Raw genomic sequence first — 25,447 nt, forward strand, 5'->3', positions numbered from 1 at the left:
ACCCATTTCTGTGTTTTCCCCTATCTTCACTGTATTGACAGCAGCTAGAACAGTGGATGGTCTGGAGTGGGTGCTCAATGTTTGCTGAATAAATGAATGAGGCTGAAATGCCAGCTCTCTAACTTGTCAGATTTCCATAAACGCACGAGTCTTTTCTCAGAGTAGAGTAGTAGCTCAATTCCGTGCCACTGGTCTATTTCATTCATTTCTGCTCTTTCATTCTTTTTAAAATAAATATTTAAGGCTTTAAAATTTAAAAGCTCATTTCTTTGTTAATAATTTCTATCTTAAATTGCACTTTGGTCAGAAAGCATGATCTAAAGACACAGATTCTTTGAATTTCATTGGGAATTGCTTTATAGCCTGGTATGTGGTCAATTTATATGAAGGCTGAGTGCATAATGCAACACCTTAATACCAGACTCATCAGACTAGCAAATGTTGCTAAAGTACTTTAATTCAATATATTTGGCAGAAATCCTTTTCACATACACAGAAAAAGGTGTCAACTACAAATTGGTACTTGCCATCTGCCTCGACAAGGATTAAATCATGAGCTGCTGCAGCCGCTGACCTGTAACGCCCCCTGAAAGGAGTTCAGGAAGAGATCAGGAACGAGGGCCCCCGTGCTCTGGGAAAACTGGCAGAACAGGCCTTCAGATAGTTAGATATTTTCAGGAGAAGATTTTATGAGCCCAATTCTTGCATCTCCTCATATCTAGAAAAGCACTAAAATCATCAACGGTGACAACTGCTCCTCGTGACTGGCAGCCACCTTCTACCAGAACGTGTGCTTCACTGCACGCACCCTCTTCACCTAAATCACATACATACTGACCTCAATCCCACCACTTTGGAGCAGTTCCTCAGAGCTGAGATGCTGTCTCCTGGGCTATTGTCCTCATTTTGCCCCAAAGAAACCTTAACTCACAACTCTCACGTTGTGCATTTTTTTTAGTCAACAAGGAGAATAATTAAAAATAATACATAAACACAATTTAAGGAAAAAAAAGCAAATAAAGCAAAGGGGCTTATAATGGAAAGCTACAGTTTCCCATTGAGTTTTTCTACTTCCAAGAGACAACTAGGTTTTGTTTTTTTTTTTTGTGGTACACGGGCCTCTCACTGCTGTGGCCTCTCCCGTTGCAGAGCACAGGCTCCAGACGCGTAGGCTCAGTGGCCATGGCTCAAGGGCCCAGCCGCTCCGTGGCATGTGGGATCTTCCCGGATCGGGGCACGAACCCGTGTCCCCTGCATCGGCAGGTGGACTCTCAACCACTGCGCCACCAGGGAAGCCTGACAACTAGTTTTAATGTTCCTAATTTTATTGTTTTTGGCTGTGACTTGACATCTCTCAATAACATGTTATACCCACTATTTCTTGATTTATCAACTTTACACATTATCTAGTGACTTGTCTCCTCTGACACGTGAAATTAGAGCCACTTGTGGCATCCCCCGTTTCCACAAATAGTTATGGCACTATTCCTGCTCCTTTCACTGGCCACCTCTGCAATTTTGAACAACTACTCATTGACTTGTTTCACTCCATCACGTGCCCACTCATTAGCTCACTCAGATACTCATCGTGGGTCTACCATGTGCTAGGCACTGCTGCAATTGTCCAGGTGCAAGGGATACCACGATGAAAAACGCAGAGACAGTTCTTATTCTTATGTGTTACATATTCTAAACAAATCATCATAGTAAATATATAAACAAGGACAAATCATATTAAGCAAGAAAGTAAACTAATAAATACATGCAAGACCTAGAGTGAAAGTGCTCTGCAGAGGGTTAAAGCAAGACTAAGAGGAGGGGCTTCCCTGGTGGCACAGTGGTTGGGAATCCGCCTGCCAATGCAGGGTACACGGGTTCGAGCCCTGGTCTGGGAAGATCCCACATGCCGCGGAGCAACTAAGCCCGTGAGCCACAACTACTGAGCCTGCGCTCTGCAACGGGAGAGGCCGCGACAGTGAGAGGCCCGTGCACCACGATGAAGAGTGGCCCCCGCTCGCTGCAACTGGAGAAAGCCCTCACACAGAAATGAAGACCCAACACAGCTAAAAATAAATAAATAAATAAATTTATTTTAAAAAAAGACTAAGAGGAGAGGCTGGAGGACGACTGTAGGCTGGTGACCGAGGAACTTCCCAGGGAGGCTGAGGTTAGTACTGGGCACACCTAAGTGCCCAGTGAATATTTCATGACAGATAAACCATGTGATTTGGAGCTGAGACTGGATGGCGAGAAGCGGCCGGCCGTGTACTGCCGGTGCTCCCTCGTGGTGAGACGAGAACACGGGGGGCCCCACCGGGCCCTCACCGCCCTGCCTTGCCCTGCTTCTCCTGCTCACCTCCAGCACCCGCATCTTTACTTTCATAACACTGCTTCTCCACAGGCAGGGCTAGATGCTGAAGACCAGTGACGTTCACATCGCTACCTCAGAGGTCACATCAGCACGCCTGTGTTACGACTGCTTTCTGCAGGGCTGAGTGTGTCACGGCGCTGCCACCAATCTCCTCATAACCTCTCTGCAGCCCCGCCACTCGCTCTGCGATCTGTTCACACCAGGGACTGGTAAACTCTTCTGTAAGGAATAGGGCAGTGAACAGCTGAGCCTTTCAGAGCCACAGGTCTCGTGGCGAGTCCTCAACCCTGTCTTTGCAGCGTGAAAGCACCAGAGACAGCACATCAAGGAACAAGCCGGCCTGCGCTACCACTTTACTCACGAGACAGAGGGCGGCTGCAGTCTGCCAATCCCAGTGTACGACTTGAATGTTACACCGTCAGAGACTATTTATATCCTGCTCATAAAAACAACCAACTCTTATTTATCATTACTGTAAAATACTGCATTTGTGTATAGCTGAATTTTAGAATCTGAAAAGCAATTAACAGCACTTAACCTTATGACTAGGTAAATGTTATTTACTACATAACCCAGAAAGTGTGCTCTGATCACATTTCTTCCTATCTGCATCCAAAGCAATGACCAACTCTTATGCCTTTCAAGGTAAAATGCTTCTAGTATAAAATATCACGAACCCTGTGTACCTACTACACAGCTTTAACAAGTATCAAAACATGGACAATTATGCATCTATCTGGATTTCCATCCACTCCCCCCTCCTCCCTGATTTTGAGGTAAATCCCAGACAAACAATTTTATTTCTTAATTTTCTGTCTTTTAATTTAGGAGAGATTTCTTCAACTTTATTTTTAACTATTCTATTGAATTTTTTTATTTTGACAATTCTATTTTTAGTGTTTCTTGATCTCTGATTTTTTCTTTTTAAAATAGCATCTTGTCCTTTTTTTTTTTTTTTTGCGGTATAAGGGCCCCTCACCGCTGCGTCCTCTCCCGTTGCGGAGCACAGGCTCTGGACGTGCAGGCTCAGTGCCCCGGTCCGGGAGGATCCCACATGCCGTGGAGCGGCTGGGCCCGTGAGCCATGGCTGCTGAGCCTGCGCGTCCGGAGCCTGTACTCCGCAATGGGAGAGGCCACAACGGTGAGAGGCCCGCGTACCGCAAAAAAAACCCCAAAAACAAAATAAAAAGAAAAATCTCTTCTACTACCCCAATTTCTCCACTTCCTCTAGGGCTAGTTTCCTGTTTATCTTGACTCTTCTCTTTTTTGTTACGCAGATCTTCCTCACATGTAAGAATCGGTTTTCTGTAAATTAGGGAATCCAGAAAGGTCAAAATGAAAAGGGCCTTACCCTGCAATACTAATACTCGGTCTAACCTCCTGTACTTCTGTTTGCTTAACTTCTTTAGAAGAGAACCCTCCGATTGGGAAACCAGCTACAGGTCAGGGTATCTGCAGTGGGTGACGGGCAATGGGGCTGAGCTCTCCTACAAAAGACCCCATTACACCTCGCTGCAGCCTTCCACCGAGCATGGGGGCTTCTCTGGGGTTCAGCTACAGCAGCTCCCTCCCCCTTTATAGGTGTTTTTGGCGCTGCATTCTTTACTGCTTTTAGGCCGTTTGGCACTTTATCCAACTGCCTTTCGGCCTTCTGAGGTTGATGATGAGCAGTGGTGTGCTGTTGCTGGCTATAACCAAGCCGCTTGCTAAATATTCGGGAGTCTGGTGAGCCGACTGTTAAACCATTAACAACCTGGAATTGGTCGCTGTGACAGTGTTTATACTGTGGAAATTGGAAAACGCTACAAATCAGGGCTTTTAAAAATCTCCCCCAGTCCTCCTGAGAGCCGATCTCTCTCCTCTTTCTCTTCTTTTCTTGTGGGCTTATCCCATTTTAAATTCATTTATTATGAATTTGATGGGGCTGTGAGAAGGAAGGAAAACTCTGACCTTTGTTCAGTCTGCACTCTTTTTCCAGGCTCTGTTTCGTTTTTCTTCTCAAACTAGGGCTGTGTTACAGCCAAACTGTACCGCACGTGGGACCCAGGGCACATGGTGGGACGCAGAGCCGTGCTGCAAACAGGTGGTGTAAAACCAGATCTCTTACCTGCAGATCCAACTCATGGCACCTTTGAGCAATTTCTTCCTTGGCCGACAAAGCTTCATTCAGTTCCTCTGAAGTTTTCTTCAGCTGGGTAGAAGCAAAGAGCTACAGTGAACATCGCAATATGACGTAGCAACAACTAATGATCGCACATGTACAATACAAAACTAAAACGCTTCCCCCTGTTCTTTCTGTGGGGCAGGGAGAAATCAAGAACCCTTCTGCACGAGTCAAAAGAAGGGTTTCTTCCAAATGCAGACATCTTTTAGTCCTGAGTCTTGTCTTTTCTGTACTTGGAAATTGGTTCTTTCCTCATATCAAGTTTTCTTATACATCTCCTAGGGCTACTTGGTTCTTGGTAATGTTGATTCTGTAATAACTAAGAAATCTCACCTTGGTAAAATATATATGTGCTAGAGGAACAGGGGTTCAATTGGTAAAATAAATAGCTAATGTATTTCAACACAATTGTTGTATGGTTTAAAAAATATTTATTCTCTCAGTACTTAGCAGTCAGGATATATGGCCAGAGAGATAGGCAGCTGGATTGGTCTTGGATTGAGATTTTGCCCGGGAGAAGGTATTAAGGTAAGAGAATCGATTATATTGACAAAATCATCACAATAATAGACCATGAAGTCTAGGCCAGAAAGAGAAGGTAACTGATTAAACAGATGATGAACTGCTTAAGCTAAAGTATGAAGTGGGGAGATTTCCAAAAATAAGATGACGATGTTGGCAGAAGAAAGAGGAGTAGGCTTTAGGCAGGCAGAACAGTAATGTTCACTGTAGAGTCAGCAAGGTGAGGAAGAACGAACGTAAGATGATGGGCTGTCAGTGAAAACCAGACAGTTCACTTCTTCACAAAGATGAAGGGTAGAGGAGACTTCTTCAATTGAAGAATAAATGAAATAAAAGGTAAGATATCTTTTGTATTATAAATAAATCACAGGATTAAATGCATGCCATTTTCCAGGACGGCATCTATTGTGTTAAACGTGGCATACAGAAAGATATCACTAATGGAAAAAGAAAACATGACTAGAAAACATGAATTATAGTAAATTAAAGATGTTAATTTATTTTAACCATTCATTAAAACATGAATTATAGTAAATTAAAGAGGTTAATTTATTTTAAAGTGGGTTGTACAATATGTTAATTACAAATTACAAATTTAATTACAAGTGTGTAATATCCATTAGTAAAGTGGCTTACGTTCTTGAATTTTAGGTAAAAAATAAAGAATTATACCAATATATTTCATAAGCAATTTCAACTGAAACATCCTTTTCATTAATATCTAAAGTTCACCCTTTAATCTCTTCATGGATAAAAACAATGCAAGATCAGGTACCTGGCGATCAAGGTCAACATAGGCATCATTCCCAGCAGAGACAGGAGACTCTTTACTCATCAGCTGAAATTAAGATTTAAATGATTACAACCACGAGAAAAAAGTGACATTCTATATAATACACTTACAACAACAAACATGAACACCCAGCTGCCATAGAATTATAAAAATTACAATGAAATCACAAATGTAAAAGGAACATTTTCCTATACATCGAAGCTCTTCAGCCTGGAGCTTTGTTTTGCTGCAGGATTAGCCTTCACTTAAAATCACACGTGTAATTCTGGTATGCATTTTCACAGCAGGGCCAGTCACGAGAGTCAAGTATTACTTATTCTTACCACTAAAAAGACAAGTCTTTAAGTTAAAATGTGGCTAAATATTTAAAATATTGACTTTTCAGTAAGAAAAATAGTAACACTAAGTAACTATTTCTGAAGAATAAACGTGGGTCACATCAGTATCAGCCCAAATTAACCGCTAATGTTCAGTGATGACACGCACATACACACGAATCTAGGTCTCAGCCTCTCTCACCCTTGTGTTGCACACAGAGAAGATCCAGAGGGTGTGTGAGGGTTTGGGGAGAAGGGATAAAATTCTGACTGTGACAAATGTCAGGGGCAGACTCAAATGTCCCAATTTTCTCCTGTTTCCTTCTTATGCTCTGTCTGAAGGACAAAAGAGAGGGACAATTAGAAACGTGGGGACAGACTATTGAGAGATCTTGTAATTTCAGCCTTCATCCCACTCTCTAAAGAACTGAAATGTTATGCTCAGCTGTACCTTCTTCTCTGCATCTGTGGTTCTCAACACTGATTGAGAAGTCCCCAAACCAACAACACCAGCATTGCCTAGGAACTTGTCAGAAATGCAAATTCTTGGGTCTCTGCCCAGATTTACTGAATCAGAGACTCTGGGGTTAGGGCCCAGCACCACACACTGAAGTTTGAGAACCACTGCTCTATATTAATGTCATGAGAAGAGTGAAGGTCCCTTAGCATTATTAGGAGGGAAAAAAATCTCAGAAAGAGTAAAAGAATACTGGCTTCAATTTTTATGCTTTTATTGTAAGAATGTTAATAAAAAGATGTTCAAAAGATTTTTCTTCCAATTAAAAAAATAACACCCAAGGTAGAGAAGATAAAATTCAGAAAAAGTACAAAGAGAAAACACCCATTATTCTACCATCCAGAAATAACCACGTCTATAATTTTGAACTATTCAGGAAGCTACCTGTGCCATGGGTTTCACACAGCTCAAGTAAGAAAGACAAATACAGTGTCATGTGATGAGGGCTGTGACAGACACTCAGAGAGGAAGGATCTAATTCGGGGGGTGCGGGGGGGGGCGGGGTAGAAGGGAGTAGAAGTATTTTCTTCCAGTTCCCATTGTTACATGTTAGTTCTTATCATAACACAGCAGCACCTGTGGATAAAACCCCCTGAACACAGCCTCCTCCCAGCCAATCCCAGCTAGGATGTCCACCTGACGAGGTTTCCAGGTCCTATACGTCCCGACTTCCTCCCTGGTTTTCACTGACTGCCCATCATCTTACGTTCATTCTTCTTCACTTTGCTTAAACTCCACGGTGAACATTACTGTTCTGCCTGCGTAAAGCCTACTCCTCTTTCTTCTGCCAACATTGTCATCTTATTTTTGGAAATTTCCCCACTCCGTACTTTAAGTTACGCAGTTCATCATCTGTTTAATCAGTTACCTTCTCTTTCTGGCCTAGACTTCATGGTCTATTATTGTGATGACTTTGTCAATATAATCAATTCCCTTACCTTAATACCTTCTCCCGGGCAAAATCTCAATCCAAGACCAATCCAGCTGCCTATCTCTTCTGGCCATATATCCTGACTGCTAAGTACTGAGAGAATAAATACTTTTTAAACCATAAAACATAATATATAGTTTCCAGTCTCAGCTGGGCCTTCAAAGTTGCCCCCAAAGTGCAGCTATGCTTCCCCAATCAGCAGTCTCTTTGTTCCCTTTAGAGATTATTCCAAACCTTTCCTACTTCTCAAACCTCACCAACTCCCCACTACTCTTATCAGAAAACCTTGCCTCCAGGTAAGAAATTCCCCAATTTCCTGTACCTTAACCTACAAAATTGGCAGCATTCATACCCATCCTTTCCTTCTTCAATCTTGTTGTAATACACTCTCAACCCTGTCTCTTCCCAGGTTCTCAGAGACCCTGTACTAGTTATCATCCTCTCTCTTGTTATCTCAACCTCTATCTTGCTCTTTCCTGTGGCTTCTTCCTATTAGCATTTAAAAAATTAAAAGACTATCATTTACTTGATTACCAATCACATTTCTCCAAAGAAGATAATATACAAATGCCCAACAAACATATGAAAAGATGCTCAACATCATTAGTCTTTAGGGAAATACAAATAAGCCACAATTAGAAAACACTTCACATCCACTAGCATGGCTAATATCAAGAAGATGGACAATAACAAGGGTTGACAATGAGGGAGAGAAATCAGAATTCTTAGCACACTGCTGGTGGGAATGTAAAATGGCGCAGCACCGGTGGAAAACACACCTGTGCTGGTACCGCCTCAAAGAGTTAAACACAGAATTACCATGTGACCCAGAAATTCAATTTCTGGGTATATACCCAAAAGAATTAAAAACAGGTGCTCGGACTTCCCTGGTGGTGCAGTGGTTAAGAATCCACCTGCCAATGCAGGGGACACGGGTTCGAGCCCTGGTCCGGGAAGATTCCACATGCTGCAGAGCAACTAAACCCATGTGCCACAACTACTGAGCCCACGTGCCACAACTACGGAAGCCGCTCACCTAGAGCCTGTGCTCCGCAACAAGAGAAGCCACCTCAATGAGAAGCTGGAGCACCACAACGAAGAGTAACCCCTGCTCACCGCAACTAGAGAAAGCCCACGTGCAGCAACGAAGACCCAACACAGCCAAAAATATATAAATAAACAAATAAATAAATTTATTAAAAAAATAAAATAAAAACAGGTGTTCAAAACAACCCCGTACACTCAGGTTCACAGCAGCACTACTCGCAATACCGAAAAGGTGGAAACAACTCAAACGTCCATCAAATGATGAATGGATAAACAAAATGTGGCACACCCACGCCATGGAATATCACTCAGCCACGAAAAGGAACTAAATATTGATACATGCTACAAAATAATCTTGAAAATGGTAAATTTTATGTTATGTGTATTTCACCACAACAGAAAAAAAAATCAAAGTCAGCTGCACCTGAATAAAGACATACAGACAATCATCTTACAAAAGCCCTTCTTCAATTCCATAACTCTATCCAGCCACCCCATCCTCCTCCACGGCCCAATCAGTCACCAAACCTGTTAAATAAAGCTCTGACAAAGTTCAAATCTGTCCACTTCTCTCCACCCAGCCGCCATAACCTAGTTCAGGCTTCCATCGTTCCTCACCAGATAATTACTAAGGTCTCAACTGCTCTCCCTTTTTCTAGCCTTGTTTTCCTCCAATCCATTCTTCTCACTGCCTGGATTTTCTCAAATACAGACTTCAGTGTATTTCCTCCTTAAAAAGCAATTCACTGGTTTCCAAAAATCTTTCCACAAAGCTGCTCGGCATCCTACTGGCCTTACCGCTCTTGCCTTGCCTCCAGCACCCACACCTCCCACGCCTGCTGAGGCTTCTTCCGACACCTCCCCGCGCCACGTGGCTGCCTCCTGGACCGCAAGTGTGTGCCCTTCCTGACCTCTTCTCCTCCAGTGCTTAGACGAGACGCCGCATTCTCTGAGAACCCTTCCCCAACATCCCCACGCTGAGGGACACACTCTTTCGAGGTCCTATTATCTTTTCCCCATCACGGCACTTTTCATTCTGAATGCTTTGGATGTATTCGAATTGCTCGTTTGGCCATTCTTCCCTTTAGATCACACTTTGTGAGACAAGAGGCCATGTCTATCTTTTCCATAGTTGTATCCTGAAGGCCCTCCTATAGCTCCCACTGCATTCCAGGTGCTCGATAAGTATTTACTAAATAAACAAAATGAATATGCACGTAAAATGTACTGCGTTAGTGAGTACCGGCACCATCAGCACAGAGTAGGTGTAGATAAACGCTTGCCAGTACGATTATCACCATCTATCTCTCTATTTCAGATTTCCTCAGAATAAATTCCTAAAAGTGAAATTACAGGATCAATGACAGTAAGGCAGAACAGTTAGTGGCCCCCTTATTGTTTTTCCTGTCTTTGCTTAGTAATAGAATCCTCAAATTTTGGCTGGGTCCATGACCACCGGGAAAAAAGACCACATTCCCCAGCTTCCCTGTGTGATAATGTGAGTAACAGCTGGATAACAGGAGTGAGAATTCCTGGAAGTTTACTAAGAGGAAGTGGAGAACCTTCCTTCAGCCCTGCCTGCTGGCCGGAATGTGAATGTGAGGGCTGGAAGCCAAACAGCCACGGCTGACCACGGGGTGGGACTCACACATTAGGGATGGCAGACAACAAGATGCAAGAAAGCTGCGTCCCTGATGCCTACGGAGCCAACCCATGACCACTTGAGAGCAAATTAAACTCATATCTTGCTTGGCTGACCATCATTTTGTTAGTTTACCCTGCTACCATCAGCACTGACTGACAAACGGATCCTCTCCTAAAAGCTCTGCTTTGTTGAAATGTCCTGTATGATAGAGAATTTGGCTGCTCCTTTGCCCCCAGTGACTGGGAGGCAGCCACTGAATCTCTGGGATTTCTCTGCTGAGTGTCTTTGTTATTCGTGGTGGGTCCCTAGATAGTTTAAGCTAGGAGATGACTCTGGTTGGGGGCTGGTGACGCCAAGAAAACCAACCGCATATGGGAGGGTTGGGGCTTTGAGCCACTTGATACCAGCCTGGCCTCTGGGGAGGAGACAGGGGCTGGAAATTTAGTTCAACCTTGTGGCCAATGATCCAACCAATCACACCTATAAAATGAAACCCCAACAAAATGCTGGACATGAAAGCTCGGGTGAGTTCCCCGGTTGGCAGCTCTCTCTGTGTGTTGTCATACAGTAATGTGCTGGGAGGGTGACATGTCTGGATTCCACGGGGAGGGGACAACAGAGACTGAGTTCGGGACCCTCCCAGACCTCCATTTCGGGGGGTGGGGGGTTGGTTCTGATTCGTATCCTTTTGCTGTAATAAACCGTCATTGTTACTGAGTTCTATGAGTCATTCCAGCAAATAATCAAATCTGAGGAGGTAGTGGGAACTGCTGGATTCATAGTCAGTTGGTCGGATTTAAAAGGAAATGCTTCATAGCACAGGGAGATCAGCTCGGTGCTTTGTGACCACCTGCCGGGGGGACAGGAAGCGGGGGTGGGAGGGAGACACAAGAGGGAGGAGATATGGGGATACATAGAGCTGATGCACTTTGTTATACAGCAGAAACTAACACAGCAATGTAAAGCAACTATATTCCAATAAAGATGTTTAAAAAATTTTTTTAAATAAAAAATAAAAAAAGTAAAATAGGGCTTCCCTGGTGGTGCAGTGGTTGAGAGCCCGCCTGCTGATGCAGGGGACGCAAGTTTGTGCCCCGGTCCGGGAAGATCCCACATGTCGCAGAGCGGCTGGACCTGTGAGCCATGGCCACTGAGCCTGCGCGTCCGGAGCCTGTGCTACGCAACAGGAGAGGCCACAACAGTAAGAGGCCCCCGTACCACAAAAAAAAAAAGTAAAATAAAAAAGGAAACACTTTATCTTAATTTGCATTTAGCATTTTTCATGTTTGTCTGTTGCATTCTTTTCTGTTAGTTACTTACATTCTATACTATTTTAGTTCCCTTAAAGGTTTCTTCCATTACTTCTATGATTAAAAAATTCTCCCATCTTAAGATCACTTTCACTCTTATAGTTCTATGTCTGACACCTGATGGAGTTCAGGACATGCTACCCCCAAATATGGCAGCTTGGCATGTTGAATGTTTCAAGCTGAAGGAATTTGAGAAACAGCAGGGACAGGAAAAATTTTCTGACCTTCCTCTGAAGCAGGTCTTAAGTCCCTCACATGAGAGGCGCCCTCCCTATGCTCAGAGGAAAGGAGTATCCGTATCTCCAAAGTCAGAGGGATGCAGAAGGAATCCGAACAAACAGGACTTGCTGTTTTTCGCCCTATCACATTTTTCCACGAGATTTTCCACTCTTCACCAAATCCAGCACCAAAACACTCAGGTTGAAACACCTCTTTGGGCTTCCCTGGTGGCGCAGTGGTTGAGAATCTGCCTGCCAATGCAGGGGACACGGGTTTGATCCCTGGTCCAGGAAGATCCCACATGCCGTGGAACAACTAAGCCCATGCGCCACAACTACTGACCCTGCACTCTAGAGCCGCGAGCCACAACTACTGAGCCCACGTGCCGCAACTACTGAAGCCCACGCACCTAGACCCCATGCTCCGCAACAAGAGAAGCCACCGCAATAAGAAGCCCGCGCACTACAAGGAAGAGTAGCTCCCGCTCGCCGCAACTAGAGAAAGCCCACGCGCAGCAACAACGACCCAACACGGCCAAAAATAAATAAATAAAATAATTTAAAAAAAAAAGAAACACTTCTTTGATCTTCATTTCTTTATGAAGCCTCCTGTGTTGTGTAAAACTGAAATACATTTGTATGCTCTTCTATTGTTAATCTGTTTTTTGTTTGTTTTTAACAGAGGCTCCAGCTAAAAACTTGAAAGGGTAGAGGAAAAAAACATTTTTCCCCTCCTACAGTTTCAAATAAATATTCATCTAGAAATTGCCTTGAGTCTGGCTGGAGTTGAAGACCCATTTCCTTCCAAATAAGAAACCAATACTTAAGTGTGAGGCAGACTGCTGGTTTAAGATAGATATTATTCATAATGGCTTTAGGAATTAGTCTACTATTCCTAATTCATTAGAGCATTAAAAAAAATTAGGAATTGTTACGGAATATCTATAATTCCAAGATAAACATTTAACGTTTAAATAAAAATGAGACAAGCTATAGCATAAGTGCGAAGAAAAAAATTCTCAAAAAATGAGTAGGAGAATCTCTTTTTAAAATTTCTACTTCAATTACTTAAACTCACGTTTGCTCCTTTAACTTCTCACAAACTGTAAGCACAAAGGTCCAACATACCTCCTGGATGGCTGTCATGACAACGTGTTGCACAGATTCCTCCATCATCATGATGGCTTGGATGTACTCTGAAAGTAAGAACAACCTGGAATGTCAGTGTTCAAGTTATAGACAATCAAGGGAGTAAAGGCTAACACTTCATGAATTCTGAAAAGAAGTTTCCTGTGTTTTGATTCTTCCTCGGAATTCCTCGTATATGGTTAAATACATGTGTCATAGGTAAAGTAAAGGCTGAAAATCACATTATTTATCCGTCCTTAAAAATAACTGCCCCCCCCATAAAGTTGAGGCTACAGCTAAAGGTCACAGGAATGGAGGATCTCGGGAATGTAAAACAATGAAACGGTACAGCCTAAGGCCAGAATGGAAAGGACTCTGTATTACTGTTCCTAAAATCTAAAAATCTTTCACATTATTCTTTGCTACATGTTATAAAACTTTGATGTCTGTGTTTTATTCTTATGTGACATCAAAGTATTGCATTGTGTATAATTTCTACCTTAATATTTTCTACAATTAAAAAAAAAAACTTAGGGATACTGAGACCTGCTCAGGACAAAGAATTAAGGTGAATTTAAGATAGAGACTGACGCTATAGTTAAACACTGTGTAACCCTGGGCTTTAAAATAGTGACCCAAATTTCTAATAAGCTAAAGCATCACTTTCATCAACCTTACCCTCACCAATGCCGAAAAAGAGAAGGCTCCCTTAGCCGTTCAGAGTGCCAAAGTTGAAAAAAAAAAAATTCTGCCTTCTAAATAAAGCCCTGGAAGTAGTTTTCATTATTTTCAAATCCAATAATAGATGAAAAAACAGGTATTAAGCATAAAAAATCAATAGGCCAGCTGGATTTCAACAAATACGTAAATATATTTTAACAAGAAACATTTTTTTTGAATTTTTTTTATACAGCAGGTTCTTATTAGTCATCCATTTTATACACATTAGTGTATACATGTCAATTCCAATCTCCCAATTCATCACTCCCCCGTCCCCACCCAATAAGAAACATTTTAAAACATAAAGTCATTAGGAAATTATAGCCTCAACCTGCCTCTCTCCACTCTATACCCAAAAAAACACCAAAAAAAATTGTCTCAGCACTCTAATATTATATGAAAGAGTCTTACTGTGCAATCGTTACAGTGACCTACTGGCAAGAAACTCATGGATTTGGAATGCCAAACTGTAGTCCTTTGCTTGACAGGTAACTTGTTTAAAAAAAAAAAAAGAATTTTGACAGCACTATTAAATTACGACATTCTGGTTGTTAATGCCAAAGCTTTTAGTTAAACAAAGCATGTTTTTAAGGAAGTACTGTCGTAAGGATGCTTGTACCCAATCAATGATGTATATGCAAGTATACACGACACACTTAAACCACAGGCATCGTTCTTAGGCCCAAAGTGGGAATACTGTGCATGATAACTTAACCACTTTCCGGTTTAAAAAAAAAAAAGAATCCCTTTAGTCTGAGCTGAACTTTTTGTTTGTTTGGTTTGTTAGTGAGGAGCGTCCTACGAGCGTTGGGTACAAGGCACCAAGCACAGAATTCCCAGGCTACAGAGCAGCTGGCACAGCCGGGATCGGAATGAAAGACTGTGAACATGGTGGGGAGAGGCAGTGGCCCAGTCACGGGAGGAAGACGGACGACAGCCCTGTGGGTGTGAAGGGTGTGACAGGGGACAGGGGGTGGAGGTTAGTCAGGTGTGAGAGGGGAAGCGTTAGTTAAGAAGCGGTGTTGCCACGTCAAGGCCCTTCCCCGCGAACACCGTAAAATGCTGGATGATAAAACGATGATGAGAACCACGTTAATGTACTAGTTTTGAAAAGTTAAAAAAAAAAAGTTAAATCTTAAAAGTCCAAAATCCAAATACGTATGATTACTGGCAGATCCAGGAGGCAGTGGAGAATGAGCTAGGCTACGCCAGGGAGTCTGTTCTGCAAAATGAGTGTCTAGGTCCAAAGCCTACAGCTCAGCTCAGTACAAAGAGCATTTAGTTCTAATGTGGGAGACACGTGTTTTTGTCCTCGCTAGCCTCTCACGAGCAAGAGATCTTGGGCAAGTCAAGCAATACTAAGGAGTCTCAGTTTCCCAATTTGTAAAAAGTGCTGTTTGTTCTGTTAACCAGGCAGGAGGGAGAACTCGGTAAATATTATTTTTAGTGCGTTTTTACTGCTAATCTCTGCTTTTTCAAATACACCACCACTTATGTGCCCCAATTTGACAAGTCTGATAGCCAAGAGAAATGCACGCTGAGCCAACGCCTCACTTCTAGGAACTGAGAAACAGCCTCTGAACACAGAGCCCTTGTGTCTGCGGTGCGCTACGGGTTGCAAAGCAAACACACACACCGTTTCACCGACTCCTCACGACGACCAGCTGTCGTGCCCTCCCTCTGCAGACGAGGAAACAGGCCGGGCCCCCAGGGCAGTGACAGGTAACACTCGGCAACTCAGAAGTGCATTTGATCCAAGCCCTCTGCTGTGTTCCTGAGACCAGAGCATGCCCTCTGGACAGTGAGAGGTTAAAATCCTGTTCAAATTTTTCATCATTTATGTAATTTTTAGGGAAAACCTCAAGCCAGGTGTTACAGAGAACACTTGGTCTGTGTGAGAAGCTCAACAAATATTTTGATCGTCTTCCCATAGAACGACGGATATAGGTAACATCCTTGCCTTCTCCTATTCACACCCTGTAATAAATAATGAGCCAACTCTTAACAGCTATACATCTCCAAGAGCTGATGAATCTCCTAACAGAATAAATACATAAGAAATTCTTATCTGAATTCAATGAACTACATTAAATAATTTTTCATCTGCCTTTTAAAGTCAAGGGTTCTACTTAGAAATGCCCACCCCACTCAACTGCAAGTTCCGTGAGGGCAGGTACTATATTGGTTTTGTCTGACACTGTGTTCCAAGCCCCGGCATGATGCATGAATTCAGTAAATGTTTATGAAGTAAACCCTTTGCACTTGCAATCTAAAATATCGAACTTTACACTCCTATAGCTGAATTGACTATTATTAATTAATTATTAATTAATTTGGCTGGACCTTGTCCAATTAACAGTAAATTTCATTACATTCAGTGTAGTTAAAAATAATCTACTCAAAGCATTATGCAGTCTTGCAGAAAGGGGAAGAACATCATCATAATCAAATTTATTCTAACCTGTAAAACTCTTTTCAGCTTGAAAACAGATTACTAGCAAAATCACAGAAAATGGCATACTTTGTGGGTGGCCTTAAGATGTTGTTGTTTGTACATGGGATTTATATATAAAATATACAATGTGTATTACTTTACTTAACTATTTTACATGCATACACTAACATCAAATAAATTACCTTGCTTCTGTTCACAGTTCACAGCACAGCCTAAAATGAGTTGGAGCATCCTTCCCAGCTCTGCGGCATCAGAATGCTCCCCAATGAGGTTCACATCAGGGAGAGTAAAGTCATTAATTTGCTGCCCTAAAATCTGGACAGAGATAAAAACATGAGAATTGCATTTACATCTATATGACCAAATAAAATACTTGATAGAGATTAGTTTGTCAGAAACTCACTGTTAAGAGCAGAGCAGTTAAGCCAATCTCACTCCCAATTTCTACTTATACCTCCCATACATAAATTATAACTATCCTGAGTCACAACAACTTAGTCTGTGTATCTGGTATGTGGTATGCACGCTGAGCAAAGAAACTGAGTACTACTGACCCCTCCACCTCCCCCAGAAAGACTGGATGTGCACTCTCCAGAGAAGTAGAGCCTGAGAGCTTCTGAACCAGGGGGCACCAGAAAGAGCAGAAGTTAAATATAGGTTCATGCCCACAACAGGAAGACTCCCCTGGCCACCTTCACTCCATTTGACTCTAAAATACTGATAACAAGACACCCACATAAGGAAAGAGAATGGAGGCTTCCTTCATGGGGAAACTGGCCCCAAATGAAATGACACATTTAGACAAATGGGTAGGTTTCTGTCTGATAACCCTACAGTGAAAAAAGAAGATCCTAAAAGCACAGAAGCAGGATGAATGTGGCTGTAGTGTGATGGGTAAGGAAAGAGCAGGGAAAGAGGAGGTGAGAAGGGTCATGTGGCATCCGGTGGCTCCTGATAAGAAGTATGGATCTGATTCTCGATGCGACAGGAAACCATGGAAGATGACTTGGAGGATGAGAGTGACATAAATTCTCCTTTTTAAAAACTCATCCTAGCTTGAGAGTGGAGAATAGACTGTAGCGGGGCAGAAGTGAAATCAGGGCACACTCCGCGAGTTATCTAAGCAAAAGCTGGTGATGGCTCGGTACAGGGTGGTGGCAGCAGAAACAGAGAAAACTGTATTTTGGAGATTTAACTATAGGTCTTGCTGATGATATCAAATGAAGGAAGGACTGCAGGATGATCTGTAGGCTCTGGACTTGAATAGTAGGGCGGACGGCAGAGTCACATACTGAGGTGAAGACAGATAACGTAAGTACAGATGTAGGTTTAAATGCATGTAAGCTTGTCGGGAAAAAACAGTAAGGAAATAACACAGGTGTTTCTAGGCTATGTTGTGTCCACTTGGTATCTGTGATCATGAAATTTAAAGTAAAACTAGTTCCACTGCCTGATTTTTTTCCCCAGCGATATCCTGACCGTTCTGATGCAGACTCAGAGGATAAACTGAGTTAATCTAGGGGTAGGGGTTTGCCAAGGAATAAAATGGAAGTAGGCACAGGACTTGTTAGTAACTATGCATGGACTCTAAACCACCTTCACGAGTAAGGGAAGAAAGGAGAGAGTTAATGGACAGCAGAAGGGAAAGTTTAACATAAATGAGTAACCACTCACAAACTATCCATATTATAGTGAAAAAGATTATCTAGTAAACATCTAATAGCTGGTGAACCAGCTTTTTGAACCAACATCTTAGAGACCATACAATGGAAGATAAAGCTGATTATTAATATTAAGGTAATATTTCCTTTACTTGAAACTACTGTAAAATATTGTAAGATTAAACTATCCTACAGTAATACTTCCAAGCAGAATGATAAAAACTCCTTACCTCATGATTGTAATCCAGGATTCCTTTCAAAATTTTCTTTAAATTGCTTATCTGTTTAAAGAGAGAGAAAACAACTGGGTAAAAGGCAATCACAGATGAAAATATAGTTTAACCTAAAAAATTTCTGAACCAACTAATCATTCTTGTTAATCATAAAGTAAACATAAAAAATAAAATTCAACAGTACATTTGAATTACTATCATAAAAAGACTATCAGTGGCTTAATTTATTTGATCTAAGAGATTTATAAAGCAAATTAAGTATCCAATTATGTTAAATTTTCAATGTTCTAACCACACTGACAAAAATTCGAAGGTAACTGAATAAGACCTAACAGTAAGATTAAATTATGTAGATCTTCTGCATGGAAAAAAAAATGTATCATCCTTAGTGAAGACTTGAGCTCAGTGCTGTTTTACCCAGAAAAGTAGAGTTGCATGTTACATAGAGGGTAAGTTCTAAATTTAGAGCATTAAACAAAAATCACAGTCAAAATTACCCTTGGATATCTCCTAACACAACCTACAAATCAGGTAGTCACCTATGAAGGAATGTCTCCAAATTCCTCCATGGTCAGAAAAGTGTTTTCCTTCAGCTGAGACCAAGTAAATATTTAGAAGCCATAAGGTTAAAAAAATACTACTACATCTTTAAATGTTAGTATAACGCTCAGCATTGCCAAGATACTTGTGCTATAAAAAGCATCCCAGTAACAAGACAGGATGAGGGGCCAACACTCACTCAACTCCAGAGCGCAGGCTCCTGGTCATGTTACCTGGGTGAAATCACGGGCAGAATTACCTGCACTATTTACTGTAAACTTATTTTCTTCCCTTTTTTTTTTTGACCCAACTCATCTGGCTGAATTTGCGTTAAGTCATATGCACACATGATATGATGCTGTTGATCATCTACCTGGCTGTCCCCAGGTAGATGCTCATAGTTGAAGATGTCCTAGGACAGAAGCCTGTAGGAGTGATAGCTATCAAATAAAAGATTCCACAGCAGGGGGATCCAGTGGTTAATCAAAGACACACTTATTTTTAAGGGAGAAAATAAACTGAAAACTTCATATTAAAAAAAAAAGAATCTCATAAATAAAACTAACATGTTTTGTATGCCTAAAAATTTGGAGACACGGAAAATATATAATATACTTTCTCTGGTTCTAGGGTGTTCAATTTTTCGTATTATAACATTTTAAATTAGAAAGTCTTAAAAATCAATGTTTTCACTTAAAATGGTAGTTTATTCTCCACTGAAAAAAGCTACAAATCTTATAATTAATCAATGGTATCTTAAAATCAATCTTAAAATTGAAGAAATATAATTGAAGAAACATAATATAGGATAAAATATAGAGAATAGGAATGCAAATCGGAATGGTTACTTTCAGTTCAGAATATTAAGAGTACAATAAACATTTCGCTTTCTCTCTGTTACTGCCTTTGCCACCCTGGTGACACTGAAGACCGTGTGGATTTACGCGCACACTGTGTGCACGGGCGTGGGACACGCAACTCCCTCTTGTGAAGCAGCAGCAAACATAAGCTGATTTAGCAGCAAGACTTTAAACAGGTTATAACGTTAAAAAGCCATCACTTTAATTGCCTGTTCTTGAAAGGTTATTGAGAAATTAAATAGCATCCATTCACTCTAGCTTAGTGAAAAGGAGGAATTAGATTTTGGCAGACCCAATATCTAGTCAGTGAATAAATATTTTCCTCAAACATGTGTTTTATGGGGAAATATAAAGACAAACCACGCTTAGCTCATCTTAAGTCCAGGGGTTTCACACGCTCACTCACTTGCACTTCGGAGTCCCTACCAATGTGTGTTAAAAATAAATGGCTCCAGAGTTTTCCAAGCTGCCAGTCATGACCACAGATCAAGGTGGTGTAAGGAAACTACAGAGATGGAGAACAAGTCAGCGGTGGCCAGGGGTTCGGGTGAGGGTGGTGTGGTTGATGGGATAGAGGCCCCACCGGACACCTGGCAGGGATGGGGCAGCCTGCATCGCCATTATGTGAGTCTACACGCTGACAGGGCCACGCAGAGCGGCGCACACACACAGAAGAGTGTGTGCAGAACGACTGAACTGTGAACACGCTGTGGATCGTATCCACGTCGGTTCCCCAGGTTTGCTACTGCATTACAGTCACACAAGATGTTAGCCCTGGAGAAACTAGGGTAAAGGTATGTGGAACTTCTCTGTACATTTCTTTTCCCAACCCCTGTGAATCTATAATTGTTTCAAAATATAAAGTTAAAAAAATAATTTACAGACGGGTTGCAATCTATATTTCAAAAACTAAACTAAAAACATTACTGCATTAAGTAAGGTTAAAAACGTATTCAACTATTCAGGAACATGCAGTTAGGCGGGTGGGAGGCTGCAGTGTAAACTGTTTCTCACTGTGGGTTTCCATCAAAGATGCTTGAGGAATACTGAAAAATAAGGCTACTAGGAAGGAAATAAAAATAATCCATTCTCTGAGTGTTCTGGACACAGTTGATAATGATCAGTATTTTCTCATTATTAATAACACCACTAGCAACTAACATTACTGTCCTAAGTACATTATATGTATTAATTCATTTATCTCTGTGAGGTAGATCCTATCACAATCCCCATTTTACAAACGGGAAAACTCAGGCACTGAAAGGTTAAAGACTTTCTCAGCGGCTGTGAGCAGCTGGGCTGGGATGTGGACACAGGCAGTCTGGCTCTGAAGCCCGAGCCCTCAGTCACTATGCTTTACCAGCTCAGACTATATCTTGGTGAGCAATTCCAGGTTACCCCAATCTTCAATTCTAGATTATTTCACCAAAGGCTATCTAAGTTTCTAAAGCTCACTAGACACATCAGAGCAAAAGTCAACAAGTATTATATACATCCAAGTAAAAGGTTAATTAACAAATAGGAAAATAAAAAGAAAATACCTTTAGCCTCCAATTATCTCCTACTTCAGTTTTAATTCTGTTTAGCCAATTTTCATCAAAATATGCAGGATCTCTGCAAATAAGAAAAAGCTAGCATGTTAATATCATGTAGCTTTTAAGCTAAAACAAAACCAAACACACACACACAATTGAAACCCATCCTGTATTATCACTTAACTGCAACAAAAAAAGGTATTTGACACACATGAGCCACAAAATAATACATGTACATGAGATCGAATGCAATTACAGTAGAAATCTCTAAAATCAACTGTTATCACTCATTAAAAAGCATAATTTTATCAAAAGCAAGCTAAAAGGTGAAAAGTGATAACATACAAGTAATACATGTTTTTCAAATTATACACTAATCTGGAATTAACATAATTAGTAGATACCATGCTAATATCTAAAAACAGTCAAAATCAATGACAATTGTTTTATAAAGGCAAAAGACGTATATTAGGAAGAAGGTTAAAATAAGCTTTTCAGTTAATATTTCAATGACTTCCATCACCTACTACTTCAAAGGTCACCAATAATGTTATTAAAATTTCAGTTTCTTTAAATAATATAAACAGAGAACCTGTTTATGTAATACTAGACATTAGACAAAGTTGGATACCATTTCTGTTTGCAGAAGCCCTAAATCTAAGATAACACTGGTGTGGACAAAGAAACTGAAACAAGGATAGACGCTGAATATACTTATGCTTATTTTTCTTAGGAAAACCTCCAAAACTTCTATAAACATGAGAAAGAAAAAAAAAAAAGGTTTTATCCTGGTATGATAGTCGCTTTAAAGTTCCTGAAATCGATGCTCTAAAAAATTAAATTATTTGTTCAAGACCACAGACTGAACACCTCTGTCCTGCTCCAGCAAGTGCCAAATCCAAAGATCTTTTCATTACACGACAACCTCCGTTCACTCAGAAAACATAATGGCAACAAGGGAAATATGTTAGGGGAAAAAAAATCTACATTTCAACTTACACTGTCACTCAGACTGATAAATACAACCGCTACTAAATTTTGGTCAAATTATCTTTAAATAAAGTAACCTGCTATGTAGAATTTAAAAAATTTATTATTAAGAAAAATATACATATTTAGGCGTAAGAATTTTTTGGTAGAATTTTTTAAATTAATTGCTTGATTGATTAATTAATTAATGGCTGTGTTGGGTCCTCGTTGCTGCGCGCAGGCTTTCTCTAGTTGCAGCGAGAGGGGCTAATCTTCGTTGCAGTGCACAGGCTTCTCACTGCAGTGTCTTCTCTTGTTGCAGAGCACGGGATCTAGGTGTGTAGGCTTCAGTAGTTGTGGCTTGCGGGCTCAGTAGTTGTGGCTTGCGGGTTTTAGAGCACAGGCTCAGTGATTATGGTGCACAGGCTTAGTTGCTCTGTGGCATGTGGGATCCTCCCGGGCCAGGGATTGAACCCGTGTCCCCTGCATTGGCTGGTGGATTCTTAACCACTGCGCCAACAGGGAAGTCCCAAGGCATAAGTATTTACGAAAAAAGTTACAGCTAAGTTTTCTCTGTAGAAATCTATTAGGATTATTTTTGAAGCCTGTATCCAAGTTAACATGTTAACTTTATTGTCTATTTCTCTACTCTTAAATTTTTAAAAATTGAGATATAATTCACATACCATACAACTCACCCATTTGAAATACACAATGCAATGGATTTTAGTACATTCACATCACCACAATCTAATTTTAGAACCTTTCCACCTTCCCCAAAGAAATCCTGTATCCACTGGCTGTCACTCCTATTTCCCTCTCTCCAGCCCCTAGAAATTACTAATCTACTTTCTGTTTTCATGGGCTTGCCTATTTTGTACATTTCATATAAATGAAATTATACACTGTGTGGGGTCTTTTGTGTCTGGCTTCTTTCACTCAGCACACTTTTAAGGTTCATCCATGTTGTAGGACGTGTCACCACTTCATTCCTTTTTATGGCTCAAAAACATTCCATTTATGGATACACTACATTTTGTTTATCTATTCATCAGCTGATATACATGCTTCATGTGGGTATGTTCCTAGGAGTGGAATTGCTCGGTCCCATAATAACTCTGTTTAACATCTGAAGTGTGACCAAACTGTTTTCCAAAGCAGCTGTACCATTTTACATTCCTGCTAGCAACACGTTAGTTCCAATTTTTCCACAGCCTGTCAACATTTGTTATTATCTCTCTAAAAAGTTATGCTCATCCTAGTGGGTGTGAAGTATTATATTATCTCACTGTGTTTTTTAAAAAAAAAATTTTATAATTCATTTATTTTTATTATTTTTTTAATTTTTGGCTGTGTTGGGTCTTCGTTGCTGCGTGCGGGCTTTCTCTAGTTGCAGCGAGTGGGCCTCTCATTGCAGTGGCTGCTCTTGTTGCGGAGCACGGGCTCTAGGCATGCGGGCTTCAGTAGTTGTGGCGCACGGGCTCAGCAGTTGTGGTGCACGGGCTTAGTTGCTCCGTGGCATGTGGGATCTTCCCAGACCAGGGCTTGAACCCGTGTCCCTTGTGTTGGCAGGCAGATTCTTAACCACTGTGCCACCAGGGAAGTCCCTCTCACTGTGTTTTGATTTGCACTTCCTTAATGACTAACAACGTTGAGCATCTTTTCATGTGCTTATTGGCCACCTGTATATCCTCTATGGACAAGTCTATTCAGAGTCTTTCCTGTTAAACAACTGAATTGTCTTTTTATTATTGAGTTGTGAGAGGTGTTTTTTTTTTTGGTTTGTTTTTTTTTTGTTTTTAGTATTCAGGGTAAAAGCCCCTTATCAGATATAAGATGTGTAAATAATTTCGCACATTCTGTGAGTTTTCTTTTCACTTTCTTGATGGCATAATTTGCAGCACAATGGTTTTTAATTTTTGATAACGTTCAATTTATCTATCTTTTGCTGTTGGTATTATATCTAAGAACGTTTTGCCTAATCCAAGGTCAGGAAGATTTACTTCTATGTTTTCTTCTAAGATTCTCACAGCTTTAGTTTTAAATCGAAGTTATGATCCATGTGCATAGTGTACGTAAAGGGTCTAACTTCCTCCTTCTGCATGTAGATACTCATACCCATCTATTTTTGTTTTAAGCTTCATCTAGCTTCTTTAGTCAAGGTTCTTTTGTTGTTAAGTCAGAGAAACTAATTTGAGCAAAATTGTGCAAAAAAAGGGAACTTACTGGAAGACCACTGATGTATGTTATGGTACATAAAGATAGCTGGGCCTCCTTGAGTAGTGAAATAAGGATCTGGAAAGCTGTTAAGAATCCAGACAGTACTCCCCTTCTGACTTTCACCTTTGCTTCTGCCCATCTATTTGTTTTCTCTCTGAAGACCAACTTTTTCTGTTTCTCCACACAACGCTGAAGAGAGCCACACACACACTCCAAGTCTTCACCATGCCAGTTCAAGAAGATAGTTTTGAAGACCAGCCATCACTCAATCCCAATTCTAAATTCCCAGGAAACTCCAAATAATACAGCTAGAGGCTGTTTTTCATCCCTAGTCCGATTGTATGTGACCAAAAGGATGGAGAGCCACAAGTAGGACACCCACAACTTCAGGTTTCAGAGAAAGGGACTCCTGTAAACTGGGCAGAGAACCCCCCAAAAGTGTCCTCTTTGCTTAAAACCTCTTGTGAAAATAGATAATGCAAAGAAAAACAACTTAAGTGAATTCTACTGAGATATTAAAGAATTGTTATAAAAATAGCTCAGAAAGTAAAAAATATTCCATATTTTTAATAATCAAAAAAACTGTAATCTAAAAATCATAATCATTGCCAATCAAGTAATAGTCTTTCCAATCAAAAATGACAATCATAAGTAGGGCAATCTGTGAGTCTGGTGCTAAATGGGTGATGATTACCCAAAGCCAAAGGCACTGAACTTACTAGCTAAGTGGAAATTCAGGGCCACACAGCTAAAAGATACTTATATTTCAACAGGAAACCCCTTAACTTATAAAAAAGAATGCTTTAAAATGTCTAAGAGGGCTTCCCTGGTGGCGCAGTGGTTAAGAATCTGCCTGCCAATGCAGGGGACATGGGTTCAAGCCCTGGTCCGGGAAGATTCCACATGCCGCGGAGCAAATAAGCAACCCTGTGCGTCACAACTACTGAGCCTGTGCTCTACAACCCGCGAGCTACAACTACTGAGCCCACATGCCACAACTACTGAAGCCTGCACGCCTACAGCCTGTGCTCCGCAGTAAGAGAAGCCACCGCAATGAGAAGCCCGTGCACCGCAATGAAGAGTAGTCCCCCGCTCGCCGCAACTAGAGAAAGCCTGCGCGCAGCAACGAAGACCCAATGCAGCCAAAAATAAAATAATAAATTTATTTAAAAAAAATTAAAATGTCTAAAATTATATACTCTGAGAACTCCAAGATTATGGGATACTTCATTTACAACTTAGAGCAACACTTCTTATGAATCAAAGAACTCAGAAAAATCTGAATAAAGTA

The 25,447-nt window shown here is 41.0% G+C and overlaps 1 protein-coding gene across 5 annotated transcripts in view; it reads right to left on the reverse strand.

The window, feature by feature from the left end:
* Positions 1 to 25,447, reverse strand: part of HOOK3 (hook microtubule tethering protein 3) — a 129,041-nt gene that overhangs the window by 79,073 nt on the left and 24,521 nt on the right. For 4 of the 5 annotated variants that reach the window (XM_060136287.1, XM_060136286.1, XM_060136288.1 and 1 more), the window contains exons 3-8: positions 20,974 to 21,046; positions 18,030 to 18,080; positions 16,321 to 16,453; positions 12,964 to 13,031; positions 5,833 to 5,895; positions 4,479 to 4,562 (exon numbers count right to left, since the gene is read on the reverse strand). In XM_060136287.1, coding sequence (XP_059992270.1) covers positions 4,479 to 4,562; positions 5,833 to 5,895; positions 12,964 to 13,031; positions 16,321 to 16,453; positions 18,030 to 18,080; positions 20,974 to 21,046 — 472 coding nt within the window. Of the gene's footprint in view, positions 1 to 4,478; positions 4,563 to 5,832; positions 5,896 to 6,369; positions 6,542 to 12,963; positions 13,032 to 16,320; positions 16,454 to 18,029; positions 18,081 to 20,973; positions 21,047 to 25,447 lie in introns of those variants that run through there. The other variant, XM_060136291.1, reaches the window with a different exon arrangement.

The sequence above is a fragment of the Lagenorhynchus albirostris genome, chromosome 21 (genome assembly GCF_949774975.1).
Source record: "Lagenorhynchus albirostris chromosome 21, mLagAlb1.1, whole genome shotgun sequence".
NCBI lineage: Eukaryota > Metazoa > Chordata > Mammalia > Artiodactyla > Delphinidae > Lagenorhynchus > Lagenorhynchus albirostris.